We start from the raw sequence: 18,146 nt of genomic DNA on the forward strand, positions 1-18,146 counted from the left end.
ATTATAATAGAATCAGGCACATAGAATGGGAGGGGATTGATAATTCTCAGGAGGAAAGGGATGTGGGGAGTGTGGGCAGGGATTGGACAAAAATTGTACACCTATGGATGAGGACAGTGGCAGGGGGAGGTAAGGGCAGAGGGTGGAGTGGGAACCAGGTGGAGGGGAGCTATGTGGGGGGAAAAAGGAGAAACAATTGTAATAATCTGAACAATAAAGATTTATTAAATTAAAAGTAAATTTATTAAATTTATTAATAAAGAAAAAGAAAAGGAAAGGAAAAAAAAGAAAAGAAAGAAAAGAAAAGAAAAGAAAAGAAAAGAAAAGAAAAGAGAAAAAAGAAAAAAGAAAAAAGAAAAGAAAAGAAAAGCAAAAGACAACCCGTCCTCAGTTGCCAGCCCCTTTGCTCGCTTGTCTCTGAACCTCCCCACTTTACTTCCACACCTCCTCTGAGTCTCAGTGTGCTTTTCTCTTTCTTTCTCTGTTGTAGAATTTCCACTCAGCCAGCCTTCCTGTGGTTCTGGATATTTTGTCTTTTAGTTGTAGTTTTGAAGTGGTTGTGTGAGGCAGCAAGTTCAGGTGTTTACCTATGCCACCATCTTTGTTTCTTGTGAGATTTTTTTAAAAAACATACATAATTTTGATGGAATGTTTCCAAAATATATTCTATAGATCCCCAATTTCTTAAACAGATGATAATGATAATATTTTGCCTTTTTAAGTGGCCTAAGTAATTATAAATATTAATTATCATCTGCAGGCAGCTGTAGTAAGGTGATGATGGCCTTATGGTGGGGGACACATGCCAGACCCTGTATCTCAGTGATAAATGGCCCAGAATTGTTGGGTTTTATTATTCTTGTGGTTTCTTTTTAGGCTCCTGTGTTTCTTCCAGAAGTCATCTGGGTATTTTGCTAGTGTATGTCTGACTGAAGCAACCTTCTTCTACTGTTTGATTAGCTGTTTTTCTTCTGTCATGGGTTAGAAAACCAGTAAAATAGTGTCATTAGAAATTCTTTGCAAATTTGGAAGTAGAGAAAATGAGTATAAACATAAAGCATATTATTTCCAAGGCCAGAATATTTAACTGTTATAGAGCCCTGTTCAGAAGCTTTTTGAAATTTTCTGGGATCTGAGTAATTGATGTTGCTCTATGTCTGCTGGTGACTAAAGTGGGTATTATCATTAATATGCTGGTCAAAGATTTATGACATATGTAATTCTTCCAGACTTTTAATATTTTAACAATTAATGAGGCTTTTGAGTTTTAGTAGCCTATTCACTATAAACTAGCATTAATAAAATGTTTCTCTTTTTTCTTATAATAGTGGAAGAACCCAAAGGCAACTTTTGGAATATGGGGGGAAAAGGAGGTTAAAGAGCTTGCCATTTGAAAGGTACATAGTTTTGTTTCTCTCTCTCATGTTCAATTTGAATTGAATTTAGAGATTTATATGTATCCTATATTCACACAAACACCATTTGAATACATTCTTCATTTGGCAATTTCAGGAAACATTACCCATCTCAGTACCATGAACGGCAGTGCAGGTCCTCACCAGACCTCCTCTCTGATGTCTCAAAACAAGTAAGGTTTCTGAAAATGCTACTTTTTTTTTTTTTTTAAAGATAAGTGTAATGTGTTGTTTCAAAAGCTTCCAAGAATTGATTCTGCCAGAATCTCACAGTTACTGTGTTTTAGTAGGTTAACCTCCCATGGAGGTCTGTAAGTTCAATCTTTCCTGCCAATAGAAGAGCATTTAGTATATGACCACTGGTGTGTATCTTATAGACCAGAAGGATCTGGCTTAAATTGCAATATGTAGTGCTAACATGTTGAAAAATGTAGAGTCCAATGAATATATATGGCTTTATATTACCTATAAAAACTTAAGACACAGAGAAAGTTATAAGGTGTTGGGTTAAAGATTTAAAGTACTTTTGCTGGATAACTTTGTAACTTCATTTAAGAACAAAGTGCTATTATCCTGAAATGATGGCTTCATGTGAGTGGTATAGTATGAACCATGCTAATTTGTCTTTTGCTCTCACAAAAAATAATTAATTATAGGTCTCATAAACTCTTATGTCTTCATGCAAATCAGAGGCATTTTTTATTTGAAAGGCATGGCAAAGGTATAATGTTGAAAGGTACCATATAATATATGACCCTCTCATGCCAGTCATAGGCTTCCTCAGCATTTTACAGAAAATAGGCAGGAAGCTGGAACAGTGAGTTTAGAAGACTTACCTACACAGCAATGAGCCAGGAGAGAAGTCAGAACTTCTGGCTCATTGATATAGTTACTAAACCATACTGATTGAAGCACAATTCTGGCTGAAGTATATAGAGAACTTGGAGCTCGAGAGTGGGATAGAACTGAGAAAGGATAGTGTCATGTCTGTTTTTTACACATGAATTGGGATATGGTACAAGTTATTACCCTTTCTGAATATATTTATCAACTCTGGAATAGAAGATGATTTGAAATAACTTTGTGAACAATCACCTTTTCAAAACTTAAGGCTAATTTAGATTCCTGATCCCACCCAACCAAATGACTTTTTCCTTCTTTTACCAACATGTCCTTTCTCTGAAGGTGGAAGATTTGAGACTAGCATATGGCAGTGGGTACTACCGAAATGTGAATGGAGTGCACGCATCTGAGCCTGTGCTAGACAGTAGGAGGAGAAACTCTGCATTGGAGGTGACATTTGCAGCAGAGCTGGAGCGTTCCAAACCAGAGGCAGATCCCACATTGTTACATCAATCGCAAAGCAGTTCCTCTTTCTCTTTTTTTTATACTGATCCTGTCTTTACCACTGACCCTGACCCTGACACTGATTCTAGAGACTACTTTGAGGAAAGAAGTCCTTTAAGCTCCTTCCGAACAAGCTTTAAGTTTGCTGACAATCACATGAACACATCTTCTGGCCTTACAAGCAAAGTGAGTCCAGCAAGGAGGCTAACATACACAGATGTCCCATATATTCCTTGTACTGGTCAGCAGGTTGATATTATGCCTCCTCAAATATTTTTTTATACGGACAATCCACCCCAGGTGCCCAGATGGTCTCCAATTATGGTAGAGGAAAGGGAAAAGCTAGACAGTTATATAGAACCCACTGCAATGAAGCCAGCCAAAAGAAGCCCAAGGAATATCAGAATGAAGAGCTTTCAGCAAGACTGTCAAGAACTCCAAGAAGCTATGGATAGGACAAGTGGTAGGAGCAACATAAACGTAGATCTAGAAGATCCAGATTTAGAAGATGCATTTGCATATAATATTCAAGAGCAACCCCCTAAACGCTCCCACAGCCAATCAGACATGAAAACTATCCGTTTTCCTTTTGGGTCAGAATTTAGACCTTTAGGGCCTTGTCCTGCTCTGAGTTGTAAAGCTGACCTGTTTACTGATATGTTTGCAGAGCAGGAGTTTCCAACAGCTCTAATGGATCAGGGAGCAGCAGAAAGGTGTGTAGCTAATGAATCCAGTGATTCTGAATCAGAGTTTCTTAAACCAGACTATTACTCTTTGTATGGTAAAGGAATGAGGTCACCCATGGCCAGAATTCGCTTGTCTTCTGGTAGTCTACAGCTAGATGAAGAAGATGAAAATGTTTCTTCCAATACCACAACTGCTGAAGACAGGACTTTATTACAACCATGTAATTACTTTTTAGCTTAAAAGTGTAAATTTTCTGACCATATTTGGACCAGTCCTGTTACCAACTCAGGTAACAAGAAGGAACCTTCTGCATAAACCATTTTCTTAGTTCCTATTTATTGGTATTTAGGGACTCTTCAAAGTTTAGGCATGTGGCTTATGAAAGATTCAAATGCCGCCATGTTTATCAACTTCTACTCTTCTATTCCCTCTAAAAGATCTGTGGAACATGCCCTCTCCTCAGCACTGTAGTGAAGTGGTGGGTATTTGTCATTTCCATGACACATTTCCCCGTAGAGACATTATAAATGAAGATCAGACTCCTTAATACTGAAGAATGGTTACAGCATGGGTTGCAATATAGAATTGGCTTCTTATGTCATTTAGTGATTTATTAAATTGTGACTGTGTTAGTCATTTTGTTCTTAAATAATACTATGACTAAAGGTTTCAATCCTCACTATCTGTCTTCCTGAAGCTCAGGAACAAGATATGTCACAGAGTCTCTCAACAGCCACAAGTTTATAATTTATCTAGGACTTGGCAAAATTCTTATCCTTAGAAATGAATGAATCAATCCATTTCTAAAGCCAGATATATGCCTGCTGAGGATATAATAATGTTTAACTTATTACTTCTCTATTCTTAACTATTTTATGTAGTGGAAGAGAAAAGCTAACTGTTGGTTTCTTTAATCTCCTGCAAGACTTTATTTTTTGCTATATCTTGTTGCATGTATGTAGGTAAGGAAATGAGAAGAATAGTATTTTAACAGAGAATGATTGAAAACCATTTATTAGAAGTGCTGTATTATTTTCCTTTTATTTTAATAAATTTCAGGAGTGATTGGTTCTAGCCTGCTACTAAGGAAAAGGACTGAAGGAGTGAAAGGAGGGAGTTCAGTGAAAATGTATAGTTATGGATGAAGAAGTGGTAGAATTAGGATAGCTGAAAAAAAATGATAGTACTAAAAGCAGACTGAGTTAATAAACCAAAGTCTATTCTTAACCCATTCAGAACTTTTCTACTCTTCCTCCTGGAAGGCACAGCATTCTATTTAAGATCATCTTTTGGTTTACTGAATTAAATTTTGAGTAAAGCATATAAGATAATGTTAATTACTAACTTTAAAAATGTTTCAATTATATAAGCAAGCTATTTTCATATATTACTTAATGGAGAAAAGATGGATAGAATAATTTCCTTATTCTCCTAGTCTTTACATCAGGAAAATTTCTTTTAATATACTTTCTTTTACCCTTTCCCATATTCTAGCACTTTCTTTCCTGCTCCTGAAATTGTGTCCAGTAACTTACAAGTATAGAATAGATAGTTTATAATAAGAATATACAAGGATGAGTTGTTTGTATGGAAAAAGACATGCAGGTTTTGATTATTACAATAGCTTTATTAACTCTGATTCACATACAACTATAAACCTAATTTTGCCCACCTCACTATTGAAGTCCAATCACCTATATATTAATCCTAAATACCCTCAAACCTATATTAAGTTCACCTTTGACTTTTTCTCTAGGAAAAACTCAAATTAATTTAGGCTTATATGTTGTTTCTTGTTTCAATTTCTGTAAGTCTTTGTAAAGTTTGCTTTTCCCAGAGAACTATAGGATTCAAATTTTGAGATTTCCTAATAAAAACTATAATCAGAGAGAACATATAATTTATTGTCCAACATAGAACATTTTTGAGTGAAAGAGTACTCTGTTAATAATTTTGTCAGGATAGAAGGTGGAAATGAGGACATATATTCACTGTAGCTATAATCAATGCTTAATAAAATAAAATGTGAAAAATGTTTTTTAGGTTCCAATTAGTATTAAAATTCCCACAATAAATTAAAGGACAAAGGGGAAATGATTTGAAACAATTAAAATACCACACCATATATTCCTTAAGAAAATAAACACTGAGGACCAGAAAATTTAAATATTTATTTTATTCCCCTCAAACACTGGAGTACACTTCACCTAGAAACAGTTTACAGGACTATTTACTACAACGAATAAGCAATACAATTTATATTTATAATGCAGTTGTGATGTAAAGTTTCAAACAATCAATTTATAAATTAAAAAAATTTTTTTAACTCATGATATGAGTGGCAAATTTATTTCCTGGCCTCTACAGATTATAAAATGTAATTGAGCTTCAGTTACATAAAAGTTAAAAATTTTAACTGAGCCATTACTTGAAAATACAACGTGTTAAAAGTAATTATTAAAGTATAGGCACCAATGAAAAGAATTTTCTTGGCATATGACATGACAAAAACTTGTCTTCGTTGCTACAAAAAAAGAGGAGGTAATGGCCACTGTGATTAAAAACCATATTCTTTACTTGAAGAATATCTTTCTTCTAATATTTGGCAATTATTCAGATTTTTAAAAATGACTTTTGTACAAAACAAAATTGTGCCATTCTAAATAATAAAACATCAAGCATCAAAATTAACTAGTATCAATAATTCTACAACTACAGTTCAGAACTTAAGCAGGCATAATATATATAATAATACTGGGCTTAAAAAAAAGTATTACCCATATAACAGTACCATAAATATAACTGAAAATTAACTGTACAGTCTAACTTACCTTTGTACAGACAGAAATCATCCTGTACTATGGTTACTTTCATATGAACCAGAAAATTTCTATTTAAATACCCTTTCAAAAATGAACAAATGATGCTTATGTACTGGATAATTATGAAGAGCAAAAATGTATAAATAGTTTATAGCATATTTTACTACCATGACAAAAATATGCTGGTGTAAATTATATTCCTACCTGTTGACCAGGTTTTAATCACATGAAGAGCAGCTTTTTAAGCTCCCCAAATCTAAGCATATAATATGCTATTTGAATTGAAGATTTTAAAAATGAAGACTAATTCCTACAGTATTACTTGGCATTGCATTAAATCCTCAACCATGTTAAATAAGAGTTAATTTCCTCTTCTAAAAGAGAAGGTAAATACTGCACACCAAGAAGTACCCCTGTTGCTACATGTTGCCCATAAATACTTTAAACACAGGGCTCTTTAATGTGATCGTCATTGAGCTACCTGGAATATCATACCAACTTTGTAGAAGAGTCAATGCTTTTCCAGGTACCATTTCCAAGAGTTTATTAAAAATTTCTCTTGTAAGAAGGTATGACTTGTTTGTACCTCTCCACTCCACCCACAGTAATTTTTAGAACATGCTTGTATTTTTTTTTAAAAAAGCTTTTTGAGGTTTGATGATTTATAAAAGTTGAATATTTCGAATGACTTTGAGAGACCTGTATGTTTCATCAGTGTATAAGATCAAAACATGAAAGGTATTCATCCTAGTAACTTAATAATGATATCTAAAAGCAAAACTATATCTCAACATTTACTAGAAAACAGATGAAACTATAGTTTTAAAAGTTATTCCTTACAAAATAATCTCTTTAAAATATAAAATGATAAACACCATCACAAAATAGTTGAATAGCTTCTTTCACATCTTCAATGTTGCAAAGATCCAAAAGGCACATGGAGCTCATGAGTTAAGCATTGTTAAGCTTGAAGTGACTTTGGTGGGTTTCTCTGAGTCCACATGAAATGAAAGCCAATATTAAGTTTCTCAGGGGGATTCATCTGCTGAACACCTACAAAATTAAGAAAAACTTATATTGATATACAACTATACATGCTTATATTTCACATCTGTATGAAATCTACAATAAAGAAACAGATTCAGCAAAGTAAATCCTTTACCATTGAATCCTAACATGTAGATGTGAAAAATTTAAAGTTTAAAAATCCCTTCCACATTTGATTTTACAACTGGCAGTTGATTTTTTTACAAATTGGAAAAGAGGGAGGAGTTTTCCATTAAAACCTAAGGAGTTTTAGGTTATAAGTACAAGTAGGTTTTATCAGATCTAAAGATCTATGAGTGTGTATGCTTTTATAGGCTTTATAGTTTGTTCCTACTTGATGCCAGTGATACAAAGAAATATAAAGATGCAACAAGAAGCGATATAATGGGATTAAGGCTAAAATTAGTATTGCCTCATAACGTACTTGAGCTAAGGAGTTGTGCATTTGCACAAAAGCCTTGCTCAAAAGAGCATTTAAAAAATTAAATGGAAGGACTGTGTTGAATGTTAAAAAAAATTAAACCAACAGGTTAAGTCACAATATAGAAACTAAAGTTAATTATAAGGAACATTTATAGCCTTCATTGAGTTCCTCTACCTAAAATCCTTTCCTTATTTTTTTATGGGGATTAAATTTATGGATTTTAGCACTGGAAACTGTAAATAGTGGTGTAATGAGAGTAGTGGCAAAAATGAATGCATTCCTAAACTATGTTTACAAGGGCCCAGATAAAAATACATTCCATACATAATCTTTTGTCTAGACTTCATCTAGCAGGGAAAGGGGGGGGGGGCATAAAATTACTTTGTAATGCCTGAAGATAATAATTCTAAAAGCTAATGTTTAAAATGGGCAACAAGCAAAAAACTTTTTTGAAATTTAATTCATTTTATTGTGGCAACATTGGTTAATAAAATTAAGTAAAAAACAATCAAACAAGCAAACAAACAAACAAATAACAACCACACAAGGACTTCATAGGCACAGGCAATAGCATGGTGATTACCAGAGGAAAAGGGGGTAGAGGGAGGTAGAAGAGAATATAAGGGGAATAAATGGTGATGGAAGGAGACTTGACATGGGATGGGGAACACACAACACAATAGACAGTTCATGCATTATAGAATAAAAGAGTTTTAAGCATACAACTATAAAAAAGTGATTTTGTGAGAACAATTTAAATAATTGAATCAAGGTAATTATATTGCATTATAAATTAACATCCAACAGAAAATGTCAAAAGAGTTGTGTTTTTTTTTTAATGACATTTCAAACTTACTTTTGAAATTTTTCAATTAATTTCTTCACCATTTTATCTGTGATGCCAGGACAGGCGGCTTCAGCCACAGCAATACTTTTCTCGAGTTCTTCAATTGCCTGATTCCTACTAGCATTATTCTCATCCTGCTGTTTAAGCTGAAAAAGATCAATAGCTATAACATTTAAAATTACTGTATTTCTTAAGATACATAGTCAATGATGAATCTGTACTTACTTCAGCAAATGCAGGTGTGATTATCATAGACAAACAGCTCAGGGTTTGCACAAGTTCTTTCTCCTTTGAACAAATAATATAGAATATACACATGAAATTAAAACATTCATTGATATTTTTGTTTTCTTTCTATGGTTAATGTGCATTAATTTGAATCCTTCCCCCACCCCAAAAAAATACCCAATATAAGGCAAATCTCCATGCTGTTTTTCCATCACTAATTTCATCCATCATCCAGAAGGTTTCTAACTTCTAGGATTATAATAGATATCCATGATTTCACTGGATATATATGTATCTCTAGGTAAAATACATTTAAAATTATACAAGTGGCCACATAAATTATTTCTATGACCTTTTCTTAATTAGCTCATAACTAATGACAAATGCAGTATACTAGGGAAACAGTGAAGTAGACAGGCATTTTAGGGGTATTTAAATTCCAATAATTTTGACCATCAAAACCTCATTACATAGTTTGAAAAAAATCTATCAAGAGGAAGTGATCATCTCCATGTACATACTGCCCCATTCTGCAGTTTCTTTGGGTCAGGCTTCTTTCGCACGGTGGTAAAGCTCCATTCAGGATGAGTATTATTTTCCCTGCTGGTGGATTCCCTGAAATGATTGCCAAGGATATCTCAATAAGTTCTTAAATAATTCAGCTTGGTGAAAATACCAAATCAATGCAATAAAACTCTTAAGAGAAACTGTCCCAATGTATAAGATAATATAGTAGTAGAAAGCCTTTGATTTCAGTTTCAGGTTGATAATACATTTTATTGAAGAGTAGAAATGGTTCTCAAGTCTAAGTGTACATCACAATCACATATGGGAACCTTTAACCATATATAAAACCCTGCACCTACCCCTCCTCACTCACCGGATCAGGATCTTCTTTAGGGTGCCTTATTTTTTTTAAGGCTCCATGGGCAACTCTCAAGGGCAGCTAAGGCCAACAACCACTAGAACAGCATATAAAACTATCCTGGCATTTGTTTATTCCTTTCAAAAGATAGGCACTTTCTCATCAATGCAGGACTCTGAGAGTATTTTAGCCAGTGGAGAAGTAAATTCTGGCGCAGTCTATAGACATTTCTAGTCTAAATTAAGTTATGGACCTAAACACTAAAAGGTTAATGTAAAAAGCAGTGTAACTTTTGAGGGGTATCAATCTATATAAATAAATTTAGCAGGTCCTCAAATAACATCGTTTCATTATAATGTTGATGAAGGTTAAAAAAAAAGATTCCCTGCCAGGGTCAATATCTTTGTAGAGTTCAATATTCTCCCGCATCCCCAAGATGTGCATGTGAGGTGAATTGGTGTGTCTAAGTTGTCCCACTCTGAGTGTGTGTGGGTATGTGTGAGGGGCCCTGTGATGCAAAGGTGTCTTGTCCACAGTGGGTTCCGCCTTTTGCCCTGAGCTATTGAAAAGGCTCCATTCATCCATGACCCTGAACTAAAAAAAAGCGGACTAGAAAGTCATTATCTGACTTGTCATTATTCATCTTTCTTAAATGTATGCATAGCTTATATTTATTTCAATGCTTTATTTAGATGCTTTGTGATGTTTTTGTGACTAGACATATATCATAGGAATTTAACTCTTGTTTCTATTGATTATTCTATGGTAAAATTGGTTTCATTATAAAACATTTTGTTTTAGTTTGCAGTTTCCAAGAACCTATCAACAATGTTAAGTAAGGACTTACTGTATTTAAATGTACCAGTCTGACTATGGTTTGGTTGATGGTTAAGAGGTGGGAAGGGCCTGCAGGTCATTCTCCAGAAGAATTTTGTAGGTTGACAACAAACTATGAGAAGATGTAGCCCCTTATCACTTTGGGCAAACTAATATAGCACCTTTAATAAAATCTTATTCCAAAATTTTGTAATATGCTCAAGTATCCACTAGGGGTTAGACTGAGACCATTTAAAACTAGAGCAACTCACTTGTAAGAAAAACATGTTTTCAAATTCATTGTACTCCATGGACTGATTTTAAAAGACTTTCACAGTTTTTAACATAAAACTTTAAAATATAGTTTATATTTTATGCTAGTAAAAGCATACTGGATCATAGTTAAAAGATATACAATATCAAAACACGCTATGTAAATAACAATGAAATGATTTGTACATACGAATCAGAGCCCTCAGAATCAGATTCATCATCACTGTGTCCTTCTGCCTTCCATCTCTTAAATCGATCAATCAGTTCAGTGAGATAAGAAGTCTTCTTTGAATTTTTTACAATGAATTTGTGTTTCAGCAGTTCTTTAGCTGTAGGACGCTAAGGAAAAAATGAAGCATGGATAAATATTTCTAGGCTCTTTATGATTGAAAGGGGTAAGAAATTGTTTCAATTATGAAGTTGAAAGGTGTGAAAGTATGTCTGCATACATGAGGACAACTAAAATGCTGTAGGACAATACTAATCTATTTTTGAAGTAGCTCAAGGCAACCAATTATACTAATTGCCTGGTACTAATTTGTTAAAGCTCAATGGGCAAAAGATGGCCTACCTACCAGCAAAATGGCAGGCAGGCCTTCTCAAAAGCAGGGAAAAACATGGCAGGATTTTGAAAATAAAGTAAAATTTAAGCCATTTCAAAGTAGTGCTTTGAAATACTTTATTGTATTAACTGCAAAATTAAAAAAAAATGGATGAAAACTAGAAAGGCTGTAACTTCAGTATTAGCTGCACACAATTTATGACCCTCAGATTAATTTATATTACATCTAAATACAAATACCAGATGCTATAGGAGATATTTCCCCCATAGTATTTTATTAATATCAGAATACAGCTCTTATATATTTCTAGTTTCTAGAAGTTTCCAGGCAGCCTTGTTTTAAAAATAGTAAAACAACTGTAATCAAATTTGTTAGGTAAATGAGTGGAGCTTACTAGACTTCAGGAAAAGTGTGTACTTTCATCTTGGAATTTCTAAATATACATTTAAAATAATGAAATGAAAATATAGCTTTTTATGAAAAGCGAAAACACAGTGAATAAAAATCATTGTGAATAGTTACATATATACTTTAATAAAGACATCCTATTAAATAAATTTTATTTCTCAAATTTATTTCCCCCTGAAATAGAAAATGATCAATAGAATAAGGAAGAAGCTATGGACCATGAAAAAAACAAAACAAAAAACAACAACAAAACACAGATTGAGGGGGAGGGGGGACTAAGGATCTTGTTAAAAACTGAAAAGAATTAGCAATATAAAGGAAAAACCAGTTTCCTGAATGGACTTTTGACAATTTTCACATGCACTGTATTTCCTCACTGTAAAAAAAAATACACATTTGTTCTATGTAGATCTGATAATAGATAACAGTGGCCTCATATACTTACAAATGATGGATCTTTGTTCAGGCAAGCATCAATAAACTCCTTAAAGGACTTAGTAAACTCTCCGACAAGAGTTGGAGGATTGTTTTTTGGAATAAGAAATAAAACTCTCATTGGATGCATATCGGAGTTCGGTGGCTCTCCCTTGGCTAGTTCAATAGCAGTAATTCCCAATGACCAAATGTCAGCCTAAATTTAAGAGAAAGAAAATAATATTTTTGAAATTCCATTCCAAAATACTGCCGCAAAGTAGCCTGTGGAATTTTAATGGTCACAACAATATTACAAGTTTCTCAAGAAATGTGAGCTTAATAAATGTTCCTTAATAAAATTCATTTATTTTTAAAAAGTATCAAATTCTCTATATTATGCTAAGTACCACAGTCTAGGCACTGAGGATTCAGGTGGTAATAAACCAGGCAAAAATCCCTGCTCTCAAGGGGCTTATGTTTTAGTAGAAGAGACAGATAATATGTCAGGTGATGCTAAGTTCTGTGAAGAAAAGAACTCAGGATAGGATAAGGAAATAATGAATGATGGTGTTGAGGGTCTGCAAATTTATACAGGATAGCTAGAGAAGACTAGTCTGTGTAGGTAATGCTTAAAGCAGAAAACTGATTGGGAGAAAGGTTATTCCAGATAGAGGGAAGTTAAGTGCAAAAAGTCCTGAGACCAAAGTGTGCTTGCTATGTTTGTGGAACAGCAATCAAGCCACTGTCGCTGAAGCAAATATAATGTAAAGGAGGGTGACATGAGATGAAGCTGGAGAGCTGGACAAGAGCAAGATCTAGTGAGCAATGTATGTGATACTACGGATTTTGGATTTTACTCCAAGTGGTATGGAATGAAATTGAAGGGATTGGGGTCTCAATATTATCAGCTTCAGGGAACTTATAATTTAGCAGCAACATTTGTCATAACTCTCCCGTTAGAAATACTTTAAAATGAAGATAAATTAAGGCAGTTTATTAAATAAGACAGTATGTTATATAAAATTTATAAGAAACAAAAATAGGCAGTGCTTTACTTTTGAGTCATAAGCAGACTGTTGGATAACTTCAGGAGCCATCCAAAATGGTGTTCCCACAAAAGTGTTTCTTTTAATTTGTGTATCTGTCAGCTGGCCAGCAACTCCAAAATCTGCAAGTTTAACATCTCCTTGTTCTGAGAGCAAGACATTAGCAGCTAGGAGGGGAGAAAAAGACAATGAAATAAATCTCAGCTTCCTCGAAATGTACCTATTTTTCTCAGGTTCATATTAAATTTGTGTATACCTTTTATGTCTCGGTGGATTTTCTTTTCTGAATGCAGATAGTCCAGACCTTTCAAAATTTCCTTTAGCATGGTAGCAATCTGGAACTCATCAAATGGACCAGCTCGCAGCTTAGGGGGGAAAATATACAAACATACATGTATAAAAGTTTAAACTTGACATTATCTTCGAAATAAGGGAACCACTTACATGTATGAAGCAGTTCTGTTTATTTAACCAATATTTAAATAAGTGAGAACAAGTTAAAAGGCAAGGGAAGAAAGTTAAAAAGTCAAAGGAATAGAAGGGTTTTTTAATTATTGAATTTAATCATGAAAGATGATAATATAAGCAGTGTGACCTATATACTAGCTCCAAATCCCGAGGTTTTAAAATATTTACATAAACAATTTAAGATACACTTACATAATGGCAAAACTAGCTTTATTTGTTCATTTGAGAAAAAGAAAATTAGTTACTTAAATTTTTACATTTGTTCAAGAGTTATTAAATATTGGCCGGCTGGTGTGGCTCAGTGGTTGAACACTGACCCAGGAATCAGGAGGATACAGTTTCAATTCTCAGTCAAGGCACATGCCTGGGGTGAGGACTCAATCCCCAGTAGGGAGTGTGCAGGAGGCAGCTGATCCATGATTCTCTCTCATCATTGATGCTTCTATCTCTCTCCCTCTCCCTTCCTCTCTCTGAAATCAATAAAACACATTTAAAAAATAAAAACATAGCCCTAGCTGGTTTGGGTCTGTAGATAGAGCATCAGCCCTCAGTCTGAAGGGTCCTGGGTTCGATTCCAGTCCAGAGCTACCTACTTTGGTTGCAGGCTCGATCCTGGGTTATCATTGGGAATCATGTTGGAGACTACCGATTTATGTATCTCTCGCACATCAATGTTTTTCTCTCTCTGTCTTTCTCTCTCCCTTATACTATCTCCAAAAAGTAAATCAATATTTAGAAGTGAGGGTTGATAAAAAACAAACTGCATTTAAAAAGTTATTCAATATTTACAATTAACTTATTTTTAGCATCAACCCAATTTGATCATATAGGTCAACTGTAGCATAGTTCTTAGCATTTATGTGTTTTAATAACATTGCAAAAGCATAGAGACTTTTGGGGACTCAAAATTTATCCATGAGTATAATAATTAAACTATTCAAACTTTCACAGTTTTTTTAAAAAAATATCAAATCATGGGAGAATACGGTTTTTTAAATAAATATAACATTTCCCTTTCTTTCCCCATCCTTGTACCACAGCCAATAGTTTCAACTGGAATACAAGGGAAGCAATTATTAGGTTTCAGGAGAAGTTGTAATGGAATAACTGAAAATCTCTCTTTAAATAAATGGTTATTTTAAAATTCTGCTACCTCATAAAGCACAAACAGTAGACTGTACAACATTTACAGGAAAGGGTGGGAAACCAAAGTCAGAGCTGAGGTGAAGTTCTGTTTGCTGGAAGGAGGGAAGAGGTGGTGAAAATCAAACATTGGCCACTCTGCCTCACATTGGTAGGGGTTCACAGCCCTTTGGCACCTTGTGTATTTCATCTTTCATGAATGCCTTATTTATTCTGAATAAAGGGTACTTTCATGTTGAAATTTAACAGCTTAAAATAGAACCCATACTTCCGTCTTACCTTTTAATATTAACTGTGGTCTGGATATAAAGTGCACTCCATGCATATCCATAGTCAATAGAAGCTTTTCCTAGGTAACATTACCTATTTATTTTCAAATCTATCAACTTCTAATCCCCAAATTTATATTTAAACAGTAGTGATTAAAGTCAGTGTAAATGGTAAAAAGTGAATATTATTTTATTGATTATTGGCAATGAAATTCTGGGGTACTACCAAATAACTGAAAGACAAACATTATACTACTCAAAATTAGTACTGAGTATCACTGATCACAAAATGTTGACAAGGCCATAAGAGGTATACTCTCAGTTACTTAAGAAATTGGGCAAGGTTCATATAATGGATACTAGCTATCATTCTGAAGGACTTCTAAAAAGTGGCCTGGATAAGCCAGTGTTCTACCTAAAACAGGATTTAAAAAATATATTTAAGTAAAAACAAACAAAAAAGAGGTACTAAAAATCCATTAGCTTCTCTGGGAGGGGAGATTTTGTGGCAGAGAAATGAGAATGGGATAGTGGTACACTTGAGTTTTTATGGCTCATTACAAAATAGAAAACTATCCCAAAACTTGTGCTTAAAATGTTTCCTTGGTCATCTTAATAATGATTAGACAAAGAGGAGGTAAAGGAATTGGAAAAAGAAGAAAAGTAAAATATATGGAATAGAGGGTTGTTGTTATTGTTGTGTGTGTGTGTGTGTGTGTGTGTGTGTGTGTGTGTGTTTCCCAATGCAACCTTGAGAAGAAGAATGCCAAGATTTTGCTCCACTGTACAGAGAGTACATATTTGAACTTCTCTCCAAAGACTGAAGGACTAAAGATTATGCACTAATACCTAATACCTCCACCTCCAGGGAAGCATACTGGCCTTGGGTAATATGCCTCTGTTGTCAACTGAGGATACGCAAGAGAGGAACATTTGTTCTTTCAAAGATTGTATACTTGTGCATTTGGGTAGTTTCCAGCCTGTCCCTGGTGCAACATGTTGTTATGCTTTCTCTTACAGTTAGCATATTGCTTCTTTTTTCCTTGGTGCTCATATTTTATTCTATTAACCTTATTATATGTGCTTTTGTTGTAAGTCACTGCAATTCAAAAATATATCATATAGTATGCTCAAAGTCTGTTGACATACAACACGTGTTTTTTTTTTTCAAGATGGAAGAGAATCTTGAGGTATACACTATATAATGTTGACATAAATTAAAAGTCACAGTCATATTCCATTAGTCAGGTACCAGCTTAAAGCGATAAACTCTTTCTGTTCAGCATCCCTCTTTTTTTCCTCTTGTTCCTCGTAGCCTAAGCCTATAAGCCTAATCCTTTACTAGACTCCTCAAATGATAGTATTCATTTGTACAGAACTATACATGGAGAAGAAATAGCATATTTCCTCATTATTTGCTCTCTTTACGAAGTCCAGTTAAATGATATTTATAAATAAATCATAATATATTTGATAGCTAGAAAAATAAGACTAGATAGACTACTAACTTAATTTCTTCAGTTAACACTCAAGAAAATTAATGCAGCTAGTCAATGGAAGAACCAGGATTAGAACCTAGGTCTCTTGATTTTTAGCCCCTACAAGGCTAAGAAAAATTTAAGTTCATTGAATTTGTGCTAATTCCCATTTGATTAGGCAGAGGTCAGAATGGCAGGATGAGATTAAGGTTTCACAATCATTTCATTAATAGATTTCATAAAACTGACCAAACTATCATTGGGGGATACAGATTGTGTTAGTTAGAGTTGGGCCAGTGTGTCATGTGTGTATCATTTTTATCAGTGACCCTAATGAAATCAGTGGAATAGCTTTGTCAATGCCAACTAAGCAGGGAAGAGACATTGTGAGCATCATGGGAGACTAGATAACTGTGATAAATTTGGAAAGGGCTCTTACTATATAAAAAGTGAAAGGAGGATCATGGAGCAACTATAAGACTTCTTGTGGAGCTAATGGAAAAACAACAACAAACTATTGTATAACAAAATTATGATGAGACAAATAGAAATGAGATTATTTAACTTCAACACAAGAATGAGATATGACTCCATACGCATGAAGGGTTATTATACAAAGAAACACCAATTGTGTTCTATCACTAGAGAGGAATAGAAAAAAAAAGGAACTCCAACTTTAGAATATAAGAATATATTTCACATTTTCCACAAGGAAGGATTATTTAACTTGGCTGATTAAACTGAGATGAATTCCTAGAAGGATGTGGAACTCTCCATCAAGTTTAATTACCATTTCTTTAGAATGGTTTAAGAATGGTTCTTTAAAAAAAAAAAAAAAGAAAAAAAAAAGAATGTTTCTGTTTAAAGGAAAGAATCTCCTATGGCTATTTCTGTTCATAGGATTATTACAAACTTTGAGTTATTGGCAGTCAGAATTAAACCATATTTAAAATATTTAATCACTTTTAGTTAGGAAAAATCATCTCCACTGAAAAAGTAAGAATTAAAATAGTACTTGATGATCTTATTTTTAGAAGTAGCATACTCTATAATTTCAAAAGCAGAAGCATACTAATAAAATATGTCATAAAATATTAAATATAACTTAGAAATAACTTAGTGCCACTTCTTTGTTTTATATGACATCAAAGTCCAAGAATTTGTGTGTTTGGTTCACAATGATTTAGTTATGAATAGAGCCAGCTCTATAAACTCAAACTTCCATAGGCCAGCCCAGTAGTCATTCTACTACACAAAGCTGCCTCTAGTACTTCACATTGAATTTTAAATACAATGCCATTTTAATAAAGATTGTAAAATGTCAAAAAAACAACACTGATAGAATCACAGTAATTTGGAGAAAATAACCAGTATTTCTCAAAGGTGTTTTCGGTGTGAACACAACTTCATTGGGTGGAATTTCTGCACACTGTGGAATTTTAGCATCCTCATCCCTGTCCACTAAAAGTGCTGCAGCACTTTCAAGTCATTTGACAACCATAAATGCCATCACATTTCCAAATGATATATTAAGGAGAAGAGAAAACTATAGAGAATGGGATCTATAGGCCTACATGGTCACTAGT

General features: G+C 33.9%; 2 protein-coding genes across 2 annotated transcripts in view; one reads left to right on the top strand and one right to left on the bottom strand.

Annotated features, from left to right (window-relative positions):
- Positions 1-4,818, top strand: part of FRMD7 (FERM domain containing 7) — a gene marked incomplete at its 5' end in the record, with an annotated part of 29,112 nt that extends 24,294 nt beyond the window's left edge. The window contains 3 exons of the mRNA XM_084869935.1: positions 1,329-1,397; positions 1,513-1,588; positions 2,601-4,818. Coding sequence (XP_084726061.1) covers positions 1,329-1,397; positions 1,513-1,588; positions 2,601-3,689 — 1,234 coding nt within the window. The 3' untranslated portion in view covers positions 3,690-4,818. The remainder of the gene's footprint in view (positions 1-1,328; positions 1,398-1,512; positions 1,589-2,600) is intronic.
- Positions 4,819-5,600: 782 nt separating this feature from the next.
- The window catches only part of STK26 (serine/threonine kinase 26), a 68,507-nt gene continuing 55,961 nt past the window's right edge, over positions 5,601-18,146 (bottom strand). The window contains exons 5-12 of the mRNA XM_084870731.1: positions 13,459-13,567; positions 13,212-13,369; positions 12,188-12,373; positions 10,962-11,110; positions 9,339-9,432; positions 8,815-8,877; positions 8,599-8,735; positions 5,601-7,324 (exon numbers count right to left, since the gene is read on the bottom strand). Coding sequence (XP_084726857.1) covers positions 7,300-7,324; positions 8,599-8,735; positions 8,815-8,877; positions 9,339-9,432; positions 10,962-11,110; positions 12,188-12,373; positions 13,212-13,369; positions 13,459-13,567 — 921 coding nt within the window. The 3' untranslated portion in view covers positions 5,601-7,299. The remainder of the gene's footprint in view (positions 7,325-8,598; positions 8,736-8,814; positions 8,878-9,338; positions 9,433-10,961; positions 11,111-12,187; positions 12,374-13,211; positions 13,370-13,458; positions 13,568-18,146) is intronic.

The sequence above is a fragment of the Pipistrellus hanaki genome, assembly GCF_964339955.1.
Source record: "Pipistrellus hanaki genome assembly, chromosome: X".
Classification (NCBI taxonomy): Eukaryota; Metazoa; Chordata; class Mammalia; order Chiroptera; family Vespertilionidae; genus Pipistrellus; species Pipistrellus hanaki.